Source organism: Mauremys reevesii, linkage group 20, assembly GCF_016161935.1.
Source record: "Mauremys reevesii isolate NIE-2019 linkage group 20, ASM1616193v1, whole genome shotgun sequence".
NCBI classification, from domain to species: Eukaryota; Metazoa; Chordata; order Testudines; family Geoemydidae; genus Mauremys; species Mauremys reevesii.
The window spans coordinates 11,756,498-11,771,562 of record NC_052642.1 but is presented as its reverse complement, the minus strand read 5'-3'; the positions used below and the strand labels follow the sequence as shown (position 1 = coordinate 11,771,562).

At 41.8% G+C, this 15,065-nt stretch overlaps 1 protein-coding gene across 6 annotated transcripts in view; it reads right to left on the bottom strand.

Moving 5' to 3' along the window:
* The window catches only part of GALNT17 (polypeptide N-acetylgalactosaminyltransferase 17), a 285,432-nt gene that overhangs the window by 41,861 nt on the left and 228,506 nt on the right, over window positions 1-15,065 (bottom strand). The window contains exon 1 of one of the 6 annotated variants that reach the window (XM_039508492.1): window positions 3,714-3,836. The exons of the other annotated variants lie outside the window; for them this stretch is intronic. Coding sequence (XP_039364426.1) covers window positions 3,714-3,824 — 111 coding nt within the window. The 5' untranslated portion in view covers window positions 3,825-3,836. Of the gene's footprint in view, window positions 1-3,713; window positions 3,837-15,065 lie in introns of those variants that run through there. 6 annotated transcript variants of the gene reach the window in all.

Here is a 15,065-nt window from a genome sequence, read left to right as displayed (position 1 = left end):
AGTCTGATTTGGGCCACTTGGCACTGGTGTGGTGGCTTATTTCTTTTGCTCAATTTTGCGAAGAGGGGGGTTTAGCCTAGTGAAAGAGTTTGCTAGGCTGGTATCTAGTACGATCTTTTGGACTAACTTTCATACGTTCCCATATGAATGATGAGACTGGAATAAGTGAGATGGTAGGATAACACAAGTTATCAGCACTCCATCACTGGAAACATAAAGCCCCTTTTTCTCTGCAATGGTGATTAACAGGGAGCAAAGGGAGATAAAGTCAGGGAACACAGTCTGCCATCCCTGCTTAATCTTCAGATAACTGTTTTCTTAAAACTCCCTGGTCTGGCTGCTCTGCATCCCCAGCACAGTGGTCACCATAAATGAGTCTGTCTAAAGAAGAAGGATAAGGACGTAAAGGAAAATAGGAAGATAAAGAGATGGGGAAAATGCCTGGCATGCTAAAAAGGGTGGTAGCCTACAAAGCTATTGCTTAGAACCAAAGCAGTAACAGAGATGAAAGGAGAAAGATTAACTTTTGTTGTTCAATTTGATGAAGGCACTCCGCTCGGTTTGCGTGAGCAATACTTCTTGCTGAAAATCATATAGAAGAGCATCAGCTGCAGTGTCTAAAGGGACCAAATGGAGGGTTTTGAAGCTTGAGTCTCAAAACTACATTAATATTGATTCAGTAGGCTAATGTATTTAAATGTCATAGCCTTTGAAGTTTTCTATTGCCTCAGTCTGAGGATTTGAGAGAAGGAGGAAAAAAAACCCAAACAAGACATTTATTTAGTGATCCTGAAAGTTGTGGTTGCACAGACCTATAGAACAGGTGCAGTGCAGGCAAAGACAGTGCAAACTTCCCAAGACCTAAGGGAAGGTGACTAGCTGTCTCAATTTTACAGGAACTATCCTGATATTCAGGGCTTTGTCTTATATAGGTGCCTATTAACCCCCACTCCCATCCCAATTTTTCATACTTGCTTTCTGGTCACCCTACCTATACCACACATTGACAACATACACCAAACTCTACTAGAGCAATCAACTCAAGCCTCCATGACCATTCAGTTCCTGGACCTTGTTGAGGCTGGTGACAAGTGACGAAGTTGTGATGAAAGTGCTTTCCATGACACGGATGTTGTCCACTAGGAATTTGCTGGAGACCAAAAATTCATTCCACATAGTCCTGCAATTATTCATGTAGCCCCATATGTCTGCAAGAATAGAGAGGCAAGGTCCCTGCCTCACAAAACATGCAACTTAACTTGGACAAACACTGGAAATTATGAGAACAGATAAAGGTGTAGAGTAGGAGGAAAGAAAAGGAGGACAGAGGAAAAAAGGAGGAAGAGGATCGATTGAAACAGCAGCTACGTAAGTAGATAGAATAAAAGGAGTGTCAGCCCTAGAGACAAAAAAAAAGCCATTGTGAAAGACATCAGATACTGATTAGTGGACATATGAAAAACAGACACTGGCTTTTGGTCACTCACTTCTAGAGCTGGATAAAAATGGCAGTTATTTTTCACAGGAAATGTTCAAAATTTTCAGCAAATATTTTTCAGTTTTTCAAATAAAAGCCTAAGTCTAAAATTATTTTTGATTTCAGAAAACCTGAAACTTTTACCAAACACCAATGTTTTGGGGGTGGGGGGATGGAGGGATCTCAAAAAACAACCAACCAGTAAATTTCTACAAAAATGAATTTTTCCCATGAATATGTATTAGACTCACTTCCAGCTTGAGTATTATGGTCTAGGTATACTTGGCCCTGTCTGAGGACAGGGCTAGAGTAGATGACCTCTCAAGGTCCTTTCCAGTCTTACATTTCCATGATTCCAAAATGCAGTGACCAAGGAGTGAAAAATTGCATATCCCACATGCATTTCCCAGAACCTCCTGAAACAGTTTGTTCATGAACAAAACCACCTAGACAAGTACATCGACACTAATGTCTACGGGATTACCAATTCTACCACACTTAGATGCCACCAGTGATGGGCATACTACAAATGGATTAAATATTGTAGACAGATGTTTGATTTGTTTTTCTTGAGTCTAAGACTACACTCCTAGAGGCTATTTTATATTTTTGAATCCAAAGCTGAAACATTAATGAGCACCCTGGATTGTATTAGAACATCAAAACAACCCCCTACCCCCGCAATCATGGCTCTTATAAAATCATTGTTAAAAAATTTGGCCTGTTTTTCCAGTTTGAGCAGTCAAAATATTTTACATGTTCAGTGCTCGTGTACACTTACGATTGCCAATTATTCCAGATGTCTCTGCTAGTAAGTGATATCTCACATTCTTACTTGCTAACTCCTTTATTCATTCCGTGGAAACACTTGATTCTAATTGTCTATTACAGGCGGGTAAACAAAATGCATTTCCAATAGGACGCCCACATGATGCATGTGAGAGACGACATACCAGATGAATCAGCCAGAACGGCTGCTTTGACAGAAACTCCTAGATGGATTCACAATACCTAGACAGTTTGGGGTACGGTTTCTAAATACTACACCAGATACTAGGGCAGCAGTGAAATCTTACTGGGAATAAGTATGTAGCAGAATTTTAGCCAAAATTCTGACATTTGGCTTTGACTAATCTTAAGAGGCACCTCTCGCTGCACAAGTATATACAGCATAGCTGGATGTGAGTGCTGCTTATCTCTGTGTCTTGGCAGTTTTCACTGGGGCCTGGCACAGTTTGGGGTGGAGGAGAAGTTAGAAAGAGACCCCGCTTCCTTGTTAGACTTCTCTGGAGAATTTCATGTCAGACTCTCTTATCTCACCCAGTATCAGAAAGACACAATTAAAAGCCCCCAAACCCCAAAACTAAATGGAAGATTTGTGCACATACTGGTCCGGATCCTCTGCTCATGTAAACTGGCCCTGATTTACACCCGTTGAGTATATGGTCATGTCTCTGTTGGATGAGATTTAAAAAGCGATGTTCTGATCACTTGTGATCATTAGTGTCCCTGTGACAATTTTTATAAGAAAAGGGATGTTAACCATCGGTGGGCTGGCCAAACACAAACTCATGTGAATAGTCAGCCTGGCTACATTAAATTCTTAACTTCCTCTCCTAAACTACTGTGCAGGATTGCTGTATGCTGCTCAACAGTTACTGCGTTCAAAACAGAGGAGGTTGCATTTTCATGGTGGATGAAATGATCCCTTCATATAGTTTGTAACACAACACTGGTATCCTTCAGGATGAAAGGCCCTGCATAAACGTAAGCGAGTGTTATCCACACATCACTTTGAAAATAAATTCCTTTGGTTATCAAAGGCACAAGAAATCATTTAGAAGCGTTTGTTATCTGAAACTCAATTATAGTCTGAGCACCCACATTGCCAACACATACATTTATTAGGCCTACTGCTACTGCCAAAAGTACAGGGAAAATCACAATGGTTGGTCAGCTAAAACAAAGAGTTGCTTTGTACTATTTAAACAAGTGTCCTGTAGCCCCAATTCCCTCATGCCTCCGTTATAAAGTGAGTTGGTTAATTAGCCCTTGACGAGTTATTGCAAACATTAATAAGCAAAGCTACAGTGATGAGAGAGCCTGTAATTGAGCATTCTGCCGCTGTCTGGTTCTGCAAATAAGCTCTTTGAGACTTTAAAAAAAACAACCACCCAAACCCTCATATTAAAGGCAATCTGAAAATGATTCCTGTGACAGGGGAGTGTCTACTCACTGCTGGACAGCTCCTCCTCGTGGCAGTTCTGGCGATTAGGTTGGCCAGGCCAATGCCCCTTCCCTCTCTCTGTGGGTCCTCTCCTTCCAGGAGCTGCAGCCTCCTCTTCATGACTCAGCCTTCTGGCCAGGTCATGAAGTGGTTTCCCCTTCCGGGGTGGTCTTTCAAAGTCTCTCTCCACAAGCAACACCTGACAATCCTCATACCCACTGCCCTATGTCACCCCTACAGTCTTCCTATTTGCTGCCCTTAGCGGTACCACTCTGCAGTGGCTGGTGGGGGAACCCAGGGACTCCCTCTATTATAGGCTCTACTGCACAACCTCATCATTAATACTTAATATCTGCATCTATACTAACCTCACTGTCAGAGCCCTAGACTCCTCCCCTCTTACTTCAAGGAGAAGGACCACATGCTTCCTGTCCTCCTGGCTTTATGGAAGCCCTGCCTATACCCTCATAGGTAACCTTCCTTCTAATAGCTCCCTCCTCACAGCCTAAATTTCATTTGCAGCTTACTTGGCTGATTGAGCCCACCTGGCCTAATTCGGCTCTGGCAGGGCCGGTGTGAGGAGCACACTCCCCAAACTGAAGGGTATTTATATGTCTGATTTTTACACAGCCCCCATTCTCCTTTACAGAGGATTCTCTGTCCATAGCCTGACACCATATGAAGATAGTCAAAGGAATGCATCCTGAACAGATTAAAGAGGAGGAGGATGGCAGGATCTGCCTGAAGTAATAGGCATTCCAAACAACACAAGTCTCATTTAAAAAAGGAGTGCCTCCTTCTACATTAGGTGATTTTCTACCAAGCCCTTCTGAAAACTTCGTCTCATGTGGTCCTACAAAGACCAGATCCAGGATAGCACCTCACAAAAGGTATTGTGCTGATTTATCTTGACACGTTTTGTTTTCATTTAGGAGAAGGAGCACTGTCTAGCAGTAACAGATTATAGAGAGAGTAACAGTCATCTACCTGACTTTGCAGCAGACCTCCTGCTTGATCCTGGGCAAGACACTTAACCTGAGTGCACCTCCGTTTTCCTTATTTGCACCCTGGGGAGCTATTAGGAGTGCAATGTCTGTAAAGTGTTGCAAGATCTTTGGGGTGAAGGTACTAGAGAAGAGCAACATCTTATTTACAGGAATATTGTACTTAACTCGATCATGGTAAACACACCGTACAGAATAACTTCTAAGAACAATAAATTCTTAGTCATCTGAGACCAGACTGTGGCATTTCTTTGTTGCAGTGTTTGCTGAGGAGTGGGTGAGGCTGGATTAATTTTTGTGGAATCTAATTGGCTGAGAAGTGAAGTGAGAATTAGGAAGGTTCTGCTGGCACAGCGCAGCATTTAACTTGACAAGAGTGCAACAAATAACCTGGCTGAAAGCCATTTTGGGTGTTTCCATTGGAAGCCCCTTGGGATCTTTAGTGCCCATAATATCAGAAGTGCAATGCTGGTAAGCCTGCAAGGACGAGAGTCAGTATGCTAACACAACCTTACTTGTAATCATTCGCTAGGGCTCAGGAAGCCACATAGTTTGTATTAATAGCAAGTGCATATTATTATTTTTATTATTTGTATTATAGTAGTGCTTCAAAATCCCAACTCAGACGGGGGGCCCCTGTGTGCTAGGTGCAGTACAAACACACACTGAGAGACACAAAGAGCTCATCGTTGAAAAAGAAAACACAAACTCAAGGTGGGGAAAAGGAAGCATTGACATGCCCATTTTACAGAGGAGAAAATGGGGCACTGTGAAAATAAGTGATTTGCATGAGGTCACAGAGGACGAACTGTGCAAAGCCAGCGACTGAACCCACAGCTCGAGTGCCAGTTCAGCACCTAGACCATGGGCTACCCTGCCACTAGTCCAAAGAGTGATAAATCTGGTGTATGTTCCAAGAAGTGCATAGTTTTATTTTCAATGAAGATCCATCACTAGGGGACATTGTGTTTGATCCCTTGGTGGGAGGGGAGTTGGGACAAGCCTTGCATTACTTTCTGCCCCACCCCCCGGAATAAAGGAGCAGGTGAGTCTGGCCATTGGTGGGTCCCAGCAAGAGCCAGCCAGGCCTCCCGAGCTGAGGGACAACTGTCTACAAGGGGGCTGGAGGAGGGGAAGGATGGAGACATCTTGGGGAGGAGTTCTTTCCCCATTCCCTTCCCCATCAGAAAAGCAGCCAGTTCTATCACGAGGCTCACAGACGATGTTCAGTTTGTCCTACAGTGGAAACGTGATGCGACTGTTTCGTTTCAGGAAATTTGTGGTGAAATTTATGTCATCCCTGGAATGGGACATTAACTTCTTGGCCAAGTCGGAGTCTGACTGTGTTGAATATTACCGAGGGGAGGAAGAAAAGTCCTTTCAAATTTGTTCAATGGATTAGCAAAAAACATCGTTTACCCCCAGAAGCTATTACAGCTCTGACAGGGGAAAAGGCAGAGAAAGTGATTTGTCATGCTGGTTCAGTATTTACAGTTTAGATAAGCTTCGGTGCCTTTCAACACACACACACACACACACACACCCCCTTAGCTGATGTAAATTAGTGTAGCTCCATAGATCTGGTCAGGCTAACAGTGATGCATAACATATGCTTTCCCCCTATATTTTAGTTGCCAATTCCTCCCTAATCCTGTGTCGTCCCCCCTCTCCCCCCCCCCCCACCAAAGCAGACGTGGCTTTGGAGGTAATCGTTAATGATTCTTTGCACACATCAGAAACCAGGATTAGGAAAGCAATGGAGCCAGACAGAGACAGATGTTGAAAGCTCTGGTTTTGTAGCACGAAGAGGTAAATCCTGCAAGGTGCTGGGCACCTCCTGCTGAGCACTGTCACCTCCATTCGCTGCCAATATCAGGCCCTAGATTTTTAACAGAACAAAAGGTTCCTTGCCCAGAAGAATTCAATTAGAGCACTGGAATGCTCCCTCTCACAAAGCTGAACACAGACAGGCACATCCATTTCTGCCCACAATTAGCTGAGTGGAAAAAAAAATTGAAATCAAGGCTCCTGAAAGAAAACCTCATTCTCTACTGACTAAAATTCATATTCGGCTCTCAGACAAAGGCCGTTGCCAATCGATCGGTCTATCTGTCAGCATTATCCAAACCAGCCTGAACAAGTGTTTAAAGTACAAGATGCTGAACCTGGTGAAAATCTGAAAGTGACAAGAGGGGGCGGCTGAAGAGGGAAAGGCAACAGGCGCATGTAGCAATGGGAGCTTATGGAGCTGCACAGAAAGAACAACATAATCTAAATAACCTTGAAGCCAAGCGATCGTCTTTGCAATGTGCTCTAGCTTGAATTTGGTTCCCTGCATTTTCATCTCTCTCCAATTATTTTCACTCCATTTATTTAAAAAAAAGCCTTTTTAATGAGTAATTCTGACATTAGTGGAGACTTTTGGAACATGTTAATGATGATGAACCTGCTAATGAGAGTGAAGGAACTGAAGCCCTTGTAGTTTTCTTTAAAGTAAATTCTTCTGCGACAAATGCTTTTTTTTAACTCCTAACACTGAAAGCTTCAAGCTTAATATTATGAGAAAGGTGAAGCAGGGTGACAGGGTTCATCTATTCTGCTTTGTGTTTCACTTCTGAGACTTCTCTAGAGCCGAGACTGCTAATCAAAATGTCCTTTCAGATGTGTGGTGACTTTTTATGTGGAGCAGTTGACGTTTGTTCATTAAAGATTTAACTGTGGCCATGAAGCTTATTTTATTCAGGGCTTCAGACAAGTCCCAAAGCTAGATGATTTTTTTTTCTTTCCCGGCAATCCACCAGCTCCAAGCAGATCTCAGGTATCTGATGGAAACCACATATACCCGGGGCATCAGCACCTCTGCTGCAATTTAAATCTGAACAGAACTGTGCAATCTGACTACTTTAACTGACTGGTGGATACATTGTGATGGCTATTAGAAGGAGAAATGATGCTTTGGTGGGAAAAAAAAGCCACAGTGGATAAGCATCTTTCCTCTGTGCAACGAGCAGGGTGTGACCAGTGATAGTAACATACCTAGTTTTTATTTCTAAGGTACTCAACCAGCCGTCCTTACTATCTTTAATGTGTTTATCTTCACAACACCCTTGTGAGACAGGTAAGTACTATTATCCCCATATACAGATGAGAAACTGAAGCACAGGGACACTAAATGACTTGCCCACAGTCACAAAGTGAGTCTTTGGTGGAGAAGAGAATGAATCTGAGTCCCCTAAATCCAAGATGAATGCCCTAGCCAGTGGACCAGTCTTCTTTGTTAGCATACCTCAGCCAATGATTTCAAAGTGATTAACACACAAAATATTATTATTCTCATTTTACCAATGATGAGCCTGAGACACAGAGATACGAGGCGACTTGTCACACAGTCAGCCAGGTCCCTTGACTCATATTCCAGTGCCCTAGCCACTCACTCACACACTCTCTCTCTCTCTCTCTGGATGAGCTGACAATTAACACACCAGTCATGGATCACTTTCCCAAAGATGCATGGTGTTGCACAGATTAATAAAAGTTTCCCGGTCCACTCAAAGTTGGCTACTGCCATGCTATACTGTAGATTTCTTGTTTGATCCCAAACCAGATTGCTTATTCCTCTGTAAAGTAAGTTCTTTGATTTATTAAACCAGCCCTTCACCCATCCTTCTGTACAAAGAAGTGTTTTATGCAATAGATCCAGAGTTGAAGCCAGGTGTCGTTACTGATCACTCTTTGTAAAAGATCAGTTGCTTACAGAACTCAAAATGTATGTGTCTGTTCTGCTGGCAAAAATAAAGTCTGAGAGTCAACTGGAGTTCATACTCTCTGCAACGAAAACGACAGAGAAAAATTGGGTCAGAGACAGCCAAGGAGCTAACTTTTGGCTGTTATAATAATGGGGGGCGGGAAATGGCTTAAGCTAGTTGGGTGTAAGAGTTGGATATTTTTCTGTATCAGCTTGAACTTCATAAAGATTACAAGGAATAATCAAGCTGCAAACATTTTAGCACTTTACTCTAGTTATTTTAAATATATATAAAAGTTTCCATAAAAAAGTATGAGAAGAAACCAAATTTTGAGAAAATGTGCACAAGCTTCCATTTAATTACACCTTTTGTTTTTGCTAGGCAAAATGCCTGGAACGGTGGTGTGTGTCTGTCATTTTCCTTGATAGAGTTGACAGCTGTTCAAATGCCCCAAAAGCACGACCAGCGTGGTTATGAAGGAACGTTGCCAGTGATTAATATTACACACTGGTTGACCTGCTGTAATCATTAAGCTGTTTTCCCAGATAAAATCAGAAAACATTTCATTCTCACCTTAACTTGCATGTTGTTCACCTGCATATTCCACATTTATTACCGCATTCACATTAGAATAATTAGGCTAAGGACTGAATGTAAAATTGAATTTAATTTCCCAACCGCTGTTCTAGACCTGAATTATAGCCCAGTAATTTTTATATTAACTAGAGCTGTGCCAAGTTGGGACTTTTTTGGTGTGCGTGCAAAGTTTTCTGCAAAAATATTTCTTTAAGGTAATTTTTCAGCTCCAAAGTTTTGCTTTTGCATGAAATGTCGGGGTGATGGATTTTTTTCAGATTGATTCATTGAAAAGCGATTGCTGGGTGAAACTGTGAACAGAAGAAGAGATGGGATACTTGCCATCTTTGAGATTTTCATTTTGTGGGTACAGAGAGGGAGAGGCAGGGAGGGAAATACTTAATACATTTCCAGCAATGGCTCTGGTTTTCAAACAAGTGCTTTTGTACTTCCTCCCATGGCATTCCTCATACTTGGGAGGAGCTCCCCATAAAAATCCCCGAATTGCATCATTGTCCTCCTTCAAATCCCTCTTTAAAACCCTCATTTGCTGTGCTGGCTACAAAAAAACTTGACAACAGGCAGTTGGTGTGCTGAGAGCACTGCCTGTCATGCTGACCCATATTGTCTTGTAGTTTCCTTTTGCTGCACTTCTCTCTATATCCACCCCTTGTTTTGTGTTTCATATTTAGATAGCTCTTTCGAGTAGGGGACCATCCTTATGTTCTGTATATGTACAGCACCTAGCACAATCAGTCCATGACTGTGGCTCCTAGGTGCTACCTCAACAAATAAACAAACAAACATCCATCATTTTGTGTGTTTGTACGCATGCACCACTGCCCTCTATTGGGTAGAATCAGAAATCTTCACCTGTGTGTCATAGAGCCTACAGCTGCTGGAAATCCTTCTGTATTTCAAATGGTAAGGGCACTGCTTGTTGGGATAGAGGTTCTGATTGTATAAAACAGAGTTGAAAAGTTTTACATAAAATCTGCACCAGATTTTCTTTTGACATGGGAAAGAGTCTGTTACTGGCACAGTTTTTCTGCCTCCTAAAGCACTATGTGAAACTCATGAAAAATTTTCCACACTGAAAAATAATAGTTTCATTGTTTTATTCCAAGCAATTTTGCAGCTAGTTCAATGAAACATGGAAAAATTGGAATGAGCTCATTTTCACTCAGAAATGGGACTCCCCCTCCCCCCCAAGTGAACCGTTCGCAGATCATGGCTTATTTTTAGGTTAAAATGGGTCCATTTTCTAGTGCTCAACAACATGCAAAAAAGTAAAATCAAATTCCAAGTATATTCTACTTTCATTGCAAATAGTTCACACATTTCTAAGAGTTAAGCCTCCAGTTCCCTTTCAGGAATGTCATATCTGGTTTTGCCAAACAGATTTCATAGTCCAGGCGAGGCACATCATTTAAAGTGGATTTAGGAGCTTGCAATGTGTTTTTATCTTCTAGAGAAGCTTCAGAGGAGCTCTTAGAATCGGATGATCTGATTGCAACCTCTTCCAGCACTGAGAAGTTACACAGCTTGACTGAAATCAGCCTATCTCTAGTACTACAGAAACAAGACAAAACACACCCAAGGAACCTAACAATGTGTTATCTTTTGCTCGTATAGGCAGGAAAACACATGAAATTCAGCAGTGCAAAACTGAAGTAAAGGAAAATTCAGCAGTTTGGAGTGAGTTTTCCTTCGAGATTTTTGGTACAAGCCCACTAAAGAAAGCTTGTATGAACCTGTGGGGATGCTCTTCCTTTACGGCCTCAGTGGACAGGCAGGACGTGGGTCTGAGGAAGGTTCTGAGCAAAAGCTCTCCAGTGAAGAAGGGAGAGACAGAAAATAGTTATGGGGAGAACACCATTCAGGGTGTGGCAGAGCTCTGACCTTGCCCCCATGGGTCCTGCGCTTCTAGGCGGTTTATGCTTAGCCTCAGTGGCTCACTGTGACCCTGCACGTAGCCCTTCTCTCTCTAGGGCCAGGGTTACAGTCTACTGAGCCCTTTTCATCATAGGCCAGCAAGGAGGTTGGTGAGAGAACTCCCACAGTCTCCGTTGTCCCTGGGGCTTATTTCAGAACAGTTTAGCCTCCTGTCCTGACAGGGGCCTGACTTCCCCTCCCAGGAGACGTTCCTGTAGTGGTGGGAACCCGGGCCTGCCCTCTACTCCGGTTTCCGGTCCAGGGACCCTAATGGTAGCAGCTGTTGGCAGCCAACCTTTCACTGCCAGAGTTGCTACATTTCCCTGGACCACTTCCCCACAGCTCTCCTGCTTCTCCCTTCTTCACCCTTACCTTAGGGCTCCCTTAACAATGGTTTGAGGGTGTCTTCATTAACCAGCCCTTCAGCCGCACTTCCTCTCCTCTGGCTCCCTGGCTCTCCTCTGCCTGACTGGAGAGAGCCCTTTTTATAATATCAGCAGGGCCTTAATTAGTCAGGTGGTCACATTAGCTTAATGGCCTCACCTGACTCTTTGCAGGTTAACTGGAGTCAGGTGTTCTCATTAGCCTGGAGCAGCCCCTGCTCTGGTCAGTCAGGGAACAGAAAACTGTTAATCCAGTGGCCAGTATATCTGCCTTCTGCTATTCTGCTGTACCCAACTGGCCTGGGTCTATCACAAGGGTTAGAAGAAAGTTGCTTTAACTCTGATTCTTCACTATTGCCACAGAATAAAACACCTTTTAGCTGAAGCTTCTCAGGAAGTGGTCTGATTCCAAGCTCACTGAAGTCAGTGAAAATTCTCTCAGGACTTCAATAGCCCATAAAGTAAATTTTTCCTTTTTTTGTTCCAAGTGTCTGAAATTAGAATTTTAGGGCCAGAGTACGATTCTGGCCTACTGACTAGGCTATACCCGTTTTCATAGATCACTATCACCTACATTACACCAATGTAACTGAGACCAGAATCTGGTTCTTAGGACAGACAAGCTTATTCCCCGAACTGCAACTTTTTCAAATGGCATTTCTCCATAGTGTTAATACTCACTTTTTTTTTTTAAACTGTTTGAGATTTTCTTTCCTGGTTTTAGTATTAGAGAGAGGTTTTGAGATGTCAGAAAGAAAGTGTGCTTTTTCACTTCTCCTAATAAGCTTGCACTGTGATATGGAAAACAGTTCTACTGCAAAGCAATCTCCAAAGGAAGACCCCACTTTGAGGGATTTTTCTTTGGCTTCCTAATCATTTCAGCATGCTAATTCTTGCCATTAATGATCACTCACTGCATCTGGTCTGTTATACAGTGATTGCCACTTGAAACGATTTCGTATACATCAGAACACACTTATTCTGGCAGGGAATTTGATCTCTGGTAATGCAGTTGCCCTAAACTGGGTAAAACAGACAGTGTTCGTTCTGGGTTGTTTATGTCTACTGTATTGTAAACATATGGCATAAAAATATCCACCTATGAGCTGAAATCAGGGGTAGCCTAACAAGATAACCCACAAAAGATGTGAAATTTGGAATATGCAATGACTAAAAGCATCCTTTGTTCCGATGAGGTGGCTCAGAATCAGATTTCTCTGTTCAGAAATGGATGAGCCAGATAATTTGTTCTGCAAATCAGGTACAGATAAGCACAGGTGGTGGAATTAGGTGAGCTGCCGCACCCGCCTGGCTTGAACTAGTAATAACACAAATACATGACTTCCACCTTCAGTACCCCCCCTCCACTATAAAAATTGCTCCAGCACCACTGCAGATAAGAAAACAGGGAGAAAAATGTGCTAAATAGTTTAACCTTCCTTCTATAGGTTATCAAATTTTGTTTAAAATAGTTTAAACAAATACTTTAAAAAAGATGAAGACATAACTGAATCTGCACTACTGTGTGCAGTCAATAGACAGTCTTTAAATAAATCTTTTTCTTTCAAGGAGAAATAATATAGTGAAAAACAACAGCCTGCCTTCCATTCTGGAAATAATCAGTCTTCTAGTAAGTAATCCATCATTCCAAACTCCTCATTCTTTCAAGTAATTATTTAGAGCTCACAATTTATTAATTTGACAGCGCATCTCATCTACATAGTATGTTAAAAAGCTTACATTTAATCAGAAAATCAGCACCACGGCTTGCTGAACAATGACACCTTCTCTCGCTTCTTTGATTTAACTGATTTCAACATGCTTATAAAGGTCCTTTATTTATATGCAGGTAGTGCAAGTTAATGCAAAACACATTAACTAATCTTAAATGCCACATTGGCAAGTAACAGAAAAGTCTGCAAGCTGTTCATAGGGAATAATTTATCCAATATATTTAGCCCCATTTTTCTGTTTATGAATTATCAGCAAACAGATACATATAATTGTATTATGAGCACTTTATGTTAACTTATTGGAACCCAGGGGTATTAGCATGAGCTGTATTGCAGTTGTACCTAGGAGTGTCAGTCATGGACCAAGATTCCATTATGCTAGGCACTTCACTCACTCAGAACAATAAGACTCTACCTCGATATAACGCTGTCCTTGGGAGCCAAAAAATCATACCCCGTTATAGGTGAAACCGTGTTATATTGAAAACTTGCTTTGATCCACCAGAGTGCGCAGCGCCCCTCCCTCCCCCGAGCACTGCTTTACCACGTTATATCCAAATTCGTGTTATATCGGGTGGCGTTATATCGAGGTAGTGGTGTAGTAGTTAACAGTAGGGTAATTATTGAACTATTCATTTCAACTATGTATTCAACTGTTCATTATTTGTGGTCTGTGATTGGTAGCTTCAATTACATGGTATAGTTTCAGCTCCTTGATCTGAGGACTAAAACTGCATAAAATGAGGATGAACACCGTTGGTGCAAATAATATTTGCGAACGAATACCCTGGATCACCAGCAAATAGTAGTATTTGCATGAAAAGTAGTCATTCCCCAATGTCACTCATCTGAATGAGAGCCCAGAAGCACAAATGTTAGTGGAAAAACTACCGTAATTTAAACAGTTACTTGTAATTTGAGGAAGAGATTTTCAAAAACTGCCTAAGAGATTTCGATGCACAATTCCCTTTAATTTTAAGGGGAATTGAGAAACCAAATTCCTTAGGCAGCTTTGAAAAACCCAGCATGAATATCTGACTATTGAACATTATTTTGCAGTATTCACCAAATTCTAGCTGGATTATATACACATGGTAGTCATTTTATAAAAAGATTCAGTTGTATGCTGGTAGATTATTAACAGTAAAAGGAAATGTAACATTGCACCCGAAGGTGGGTCCTCACCAGCAGGGATTGACTCTGGGGTCTCTGGTTCTAAATGCTCAGTTAGCCGAGGCGGTAAGTAGGCTCATCAATGTCTAGATGAAGACCTCCCACCACTAGAGGGGGACAGAGTATCACACTGAGTGAGTGCAAGTTACATAAGACAGGAAGCAAATGTGCACTGAGACATTGTGGTATGGTGGAACTGTACTAGAGACAATCTCCCACCATTCTCCTGGTCACATTTTGTATTAGGTTCACATGCATAAAGGGTTAATAAATTACGAATACATGTTATAAGCATGTTACAGAAACGAGCAGTATGTGTCACAGAAAGCAGGGTGCTAGCCCATTGGGGGGCCGCAAGCAGGAATATTTTTCGCCCTCCTCTGCCCCCACTAATAATTAATAGGTGGCCCTGTTATGCTGCTCAGGGGCTAAGCGTTTAGTCTGCTTATGCCTAGTGCTGGCTCTTTCTATTAGAAAGTTATAAGCACATCTGTAAAAGGTGTTAGAGATGGTTGTAACCAATGGGCTGAAGTCTATAGCAATCAATCACCCATTGATTAAAAGATCTACTAAGCATTTCTTATTCCTTCATGCATCATTTATAAATGGAAACTTACTATAAAATATGCTATTGTAATAATATAAAAATGAGTTTCTCACCTAGAGTTCCATTACAGCCGCAGTAGACATATAGTGAGAGAATGGATTTAATAGATTCTTGTGCTTTTAGGGAAAATTAATATTTAATTCAGCTGAGCTTAATTTTTTAAACATTGCGTACAAATCATTTTTGTGAATATTTCCCCAGCAT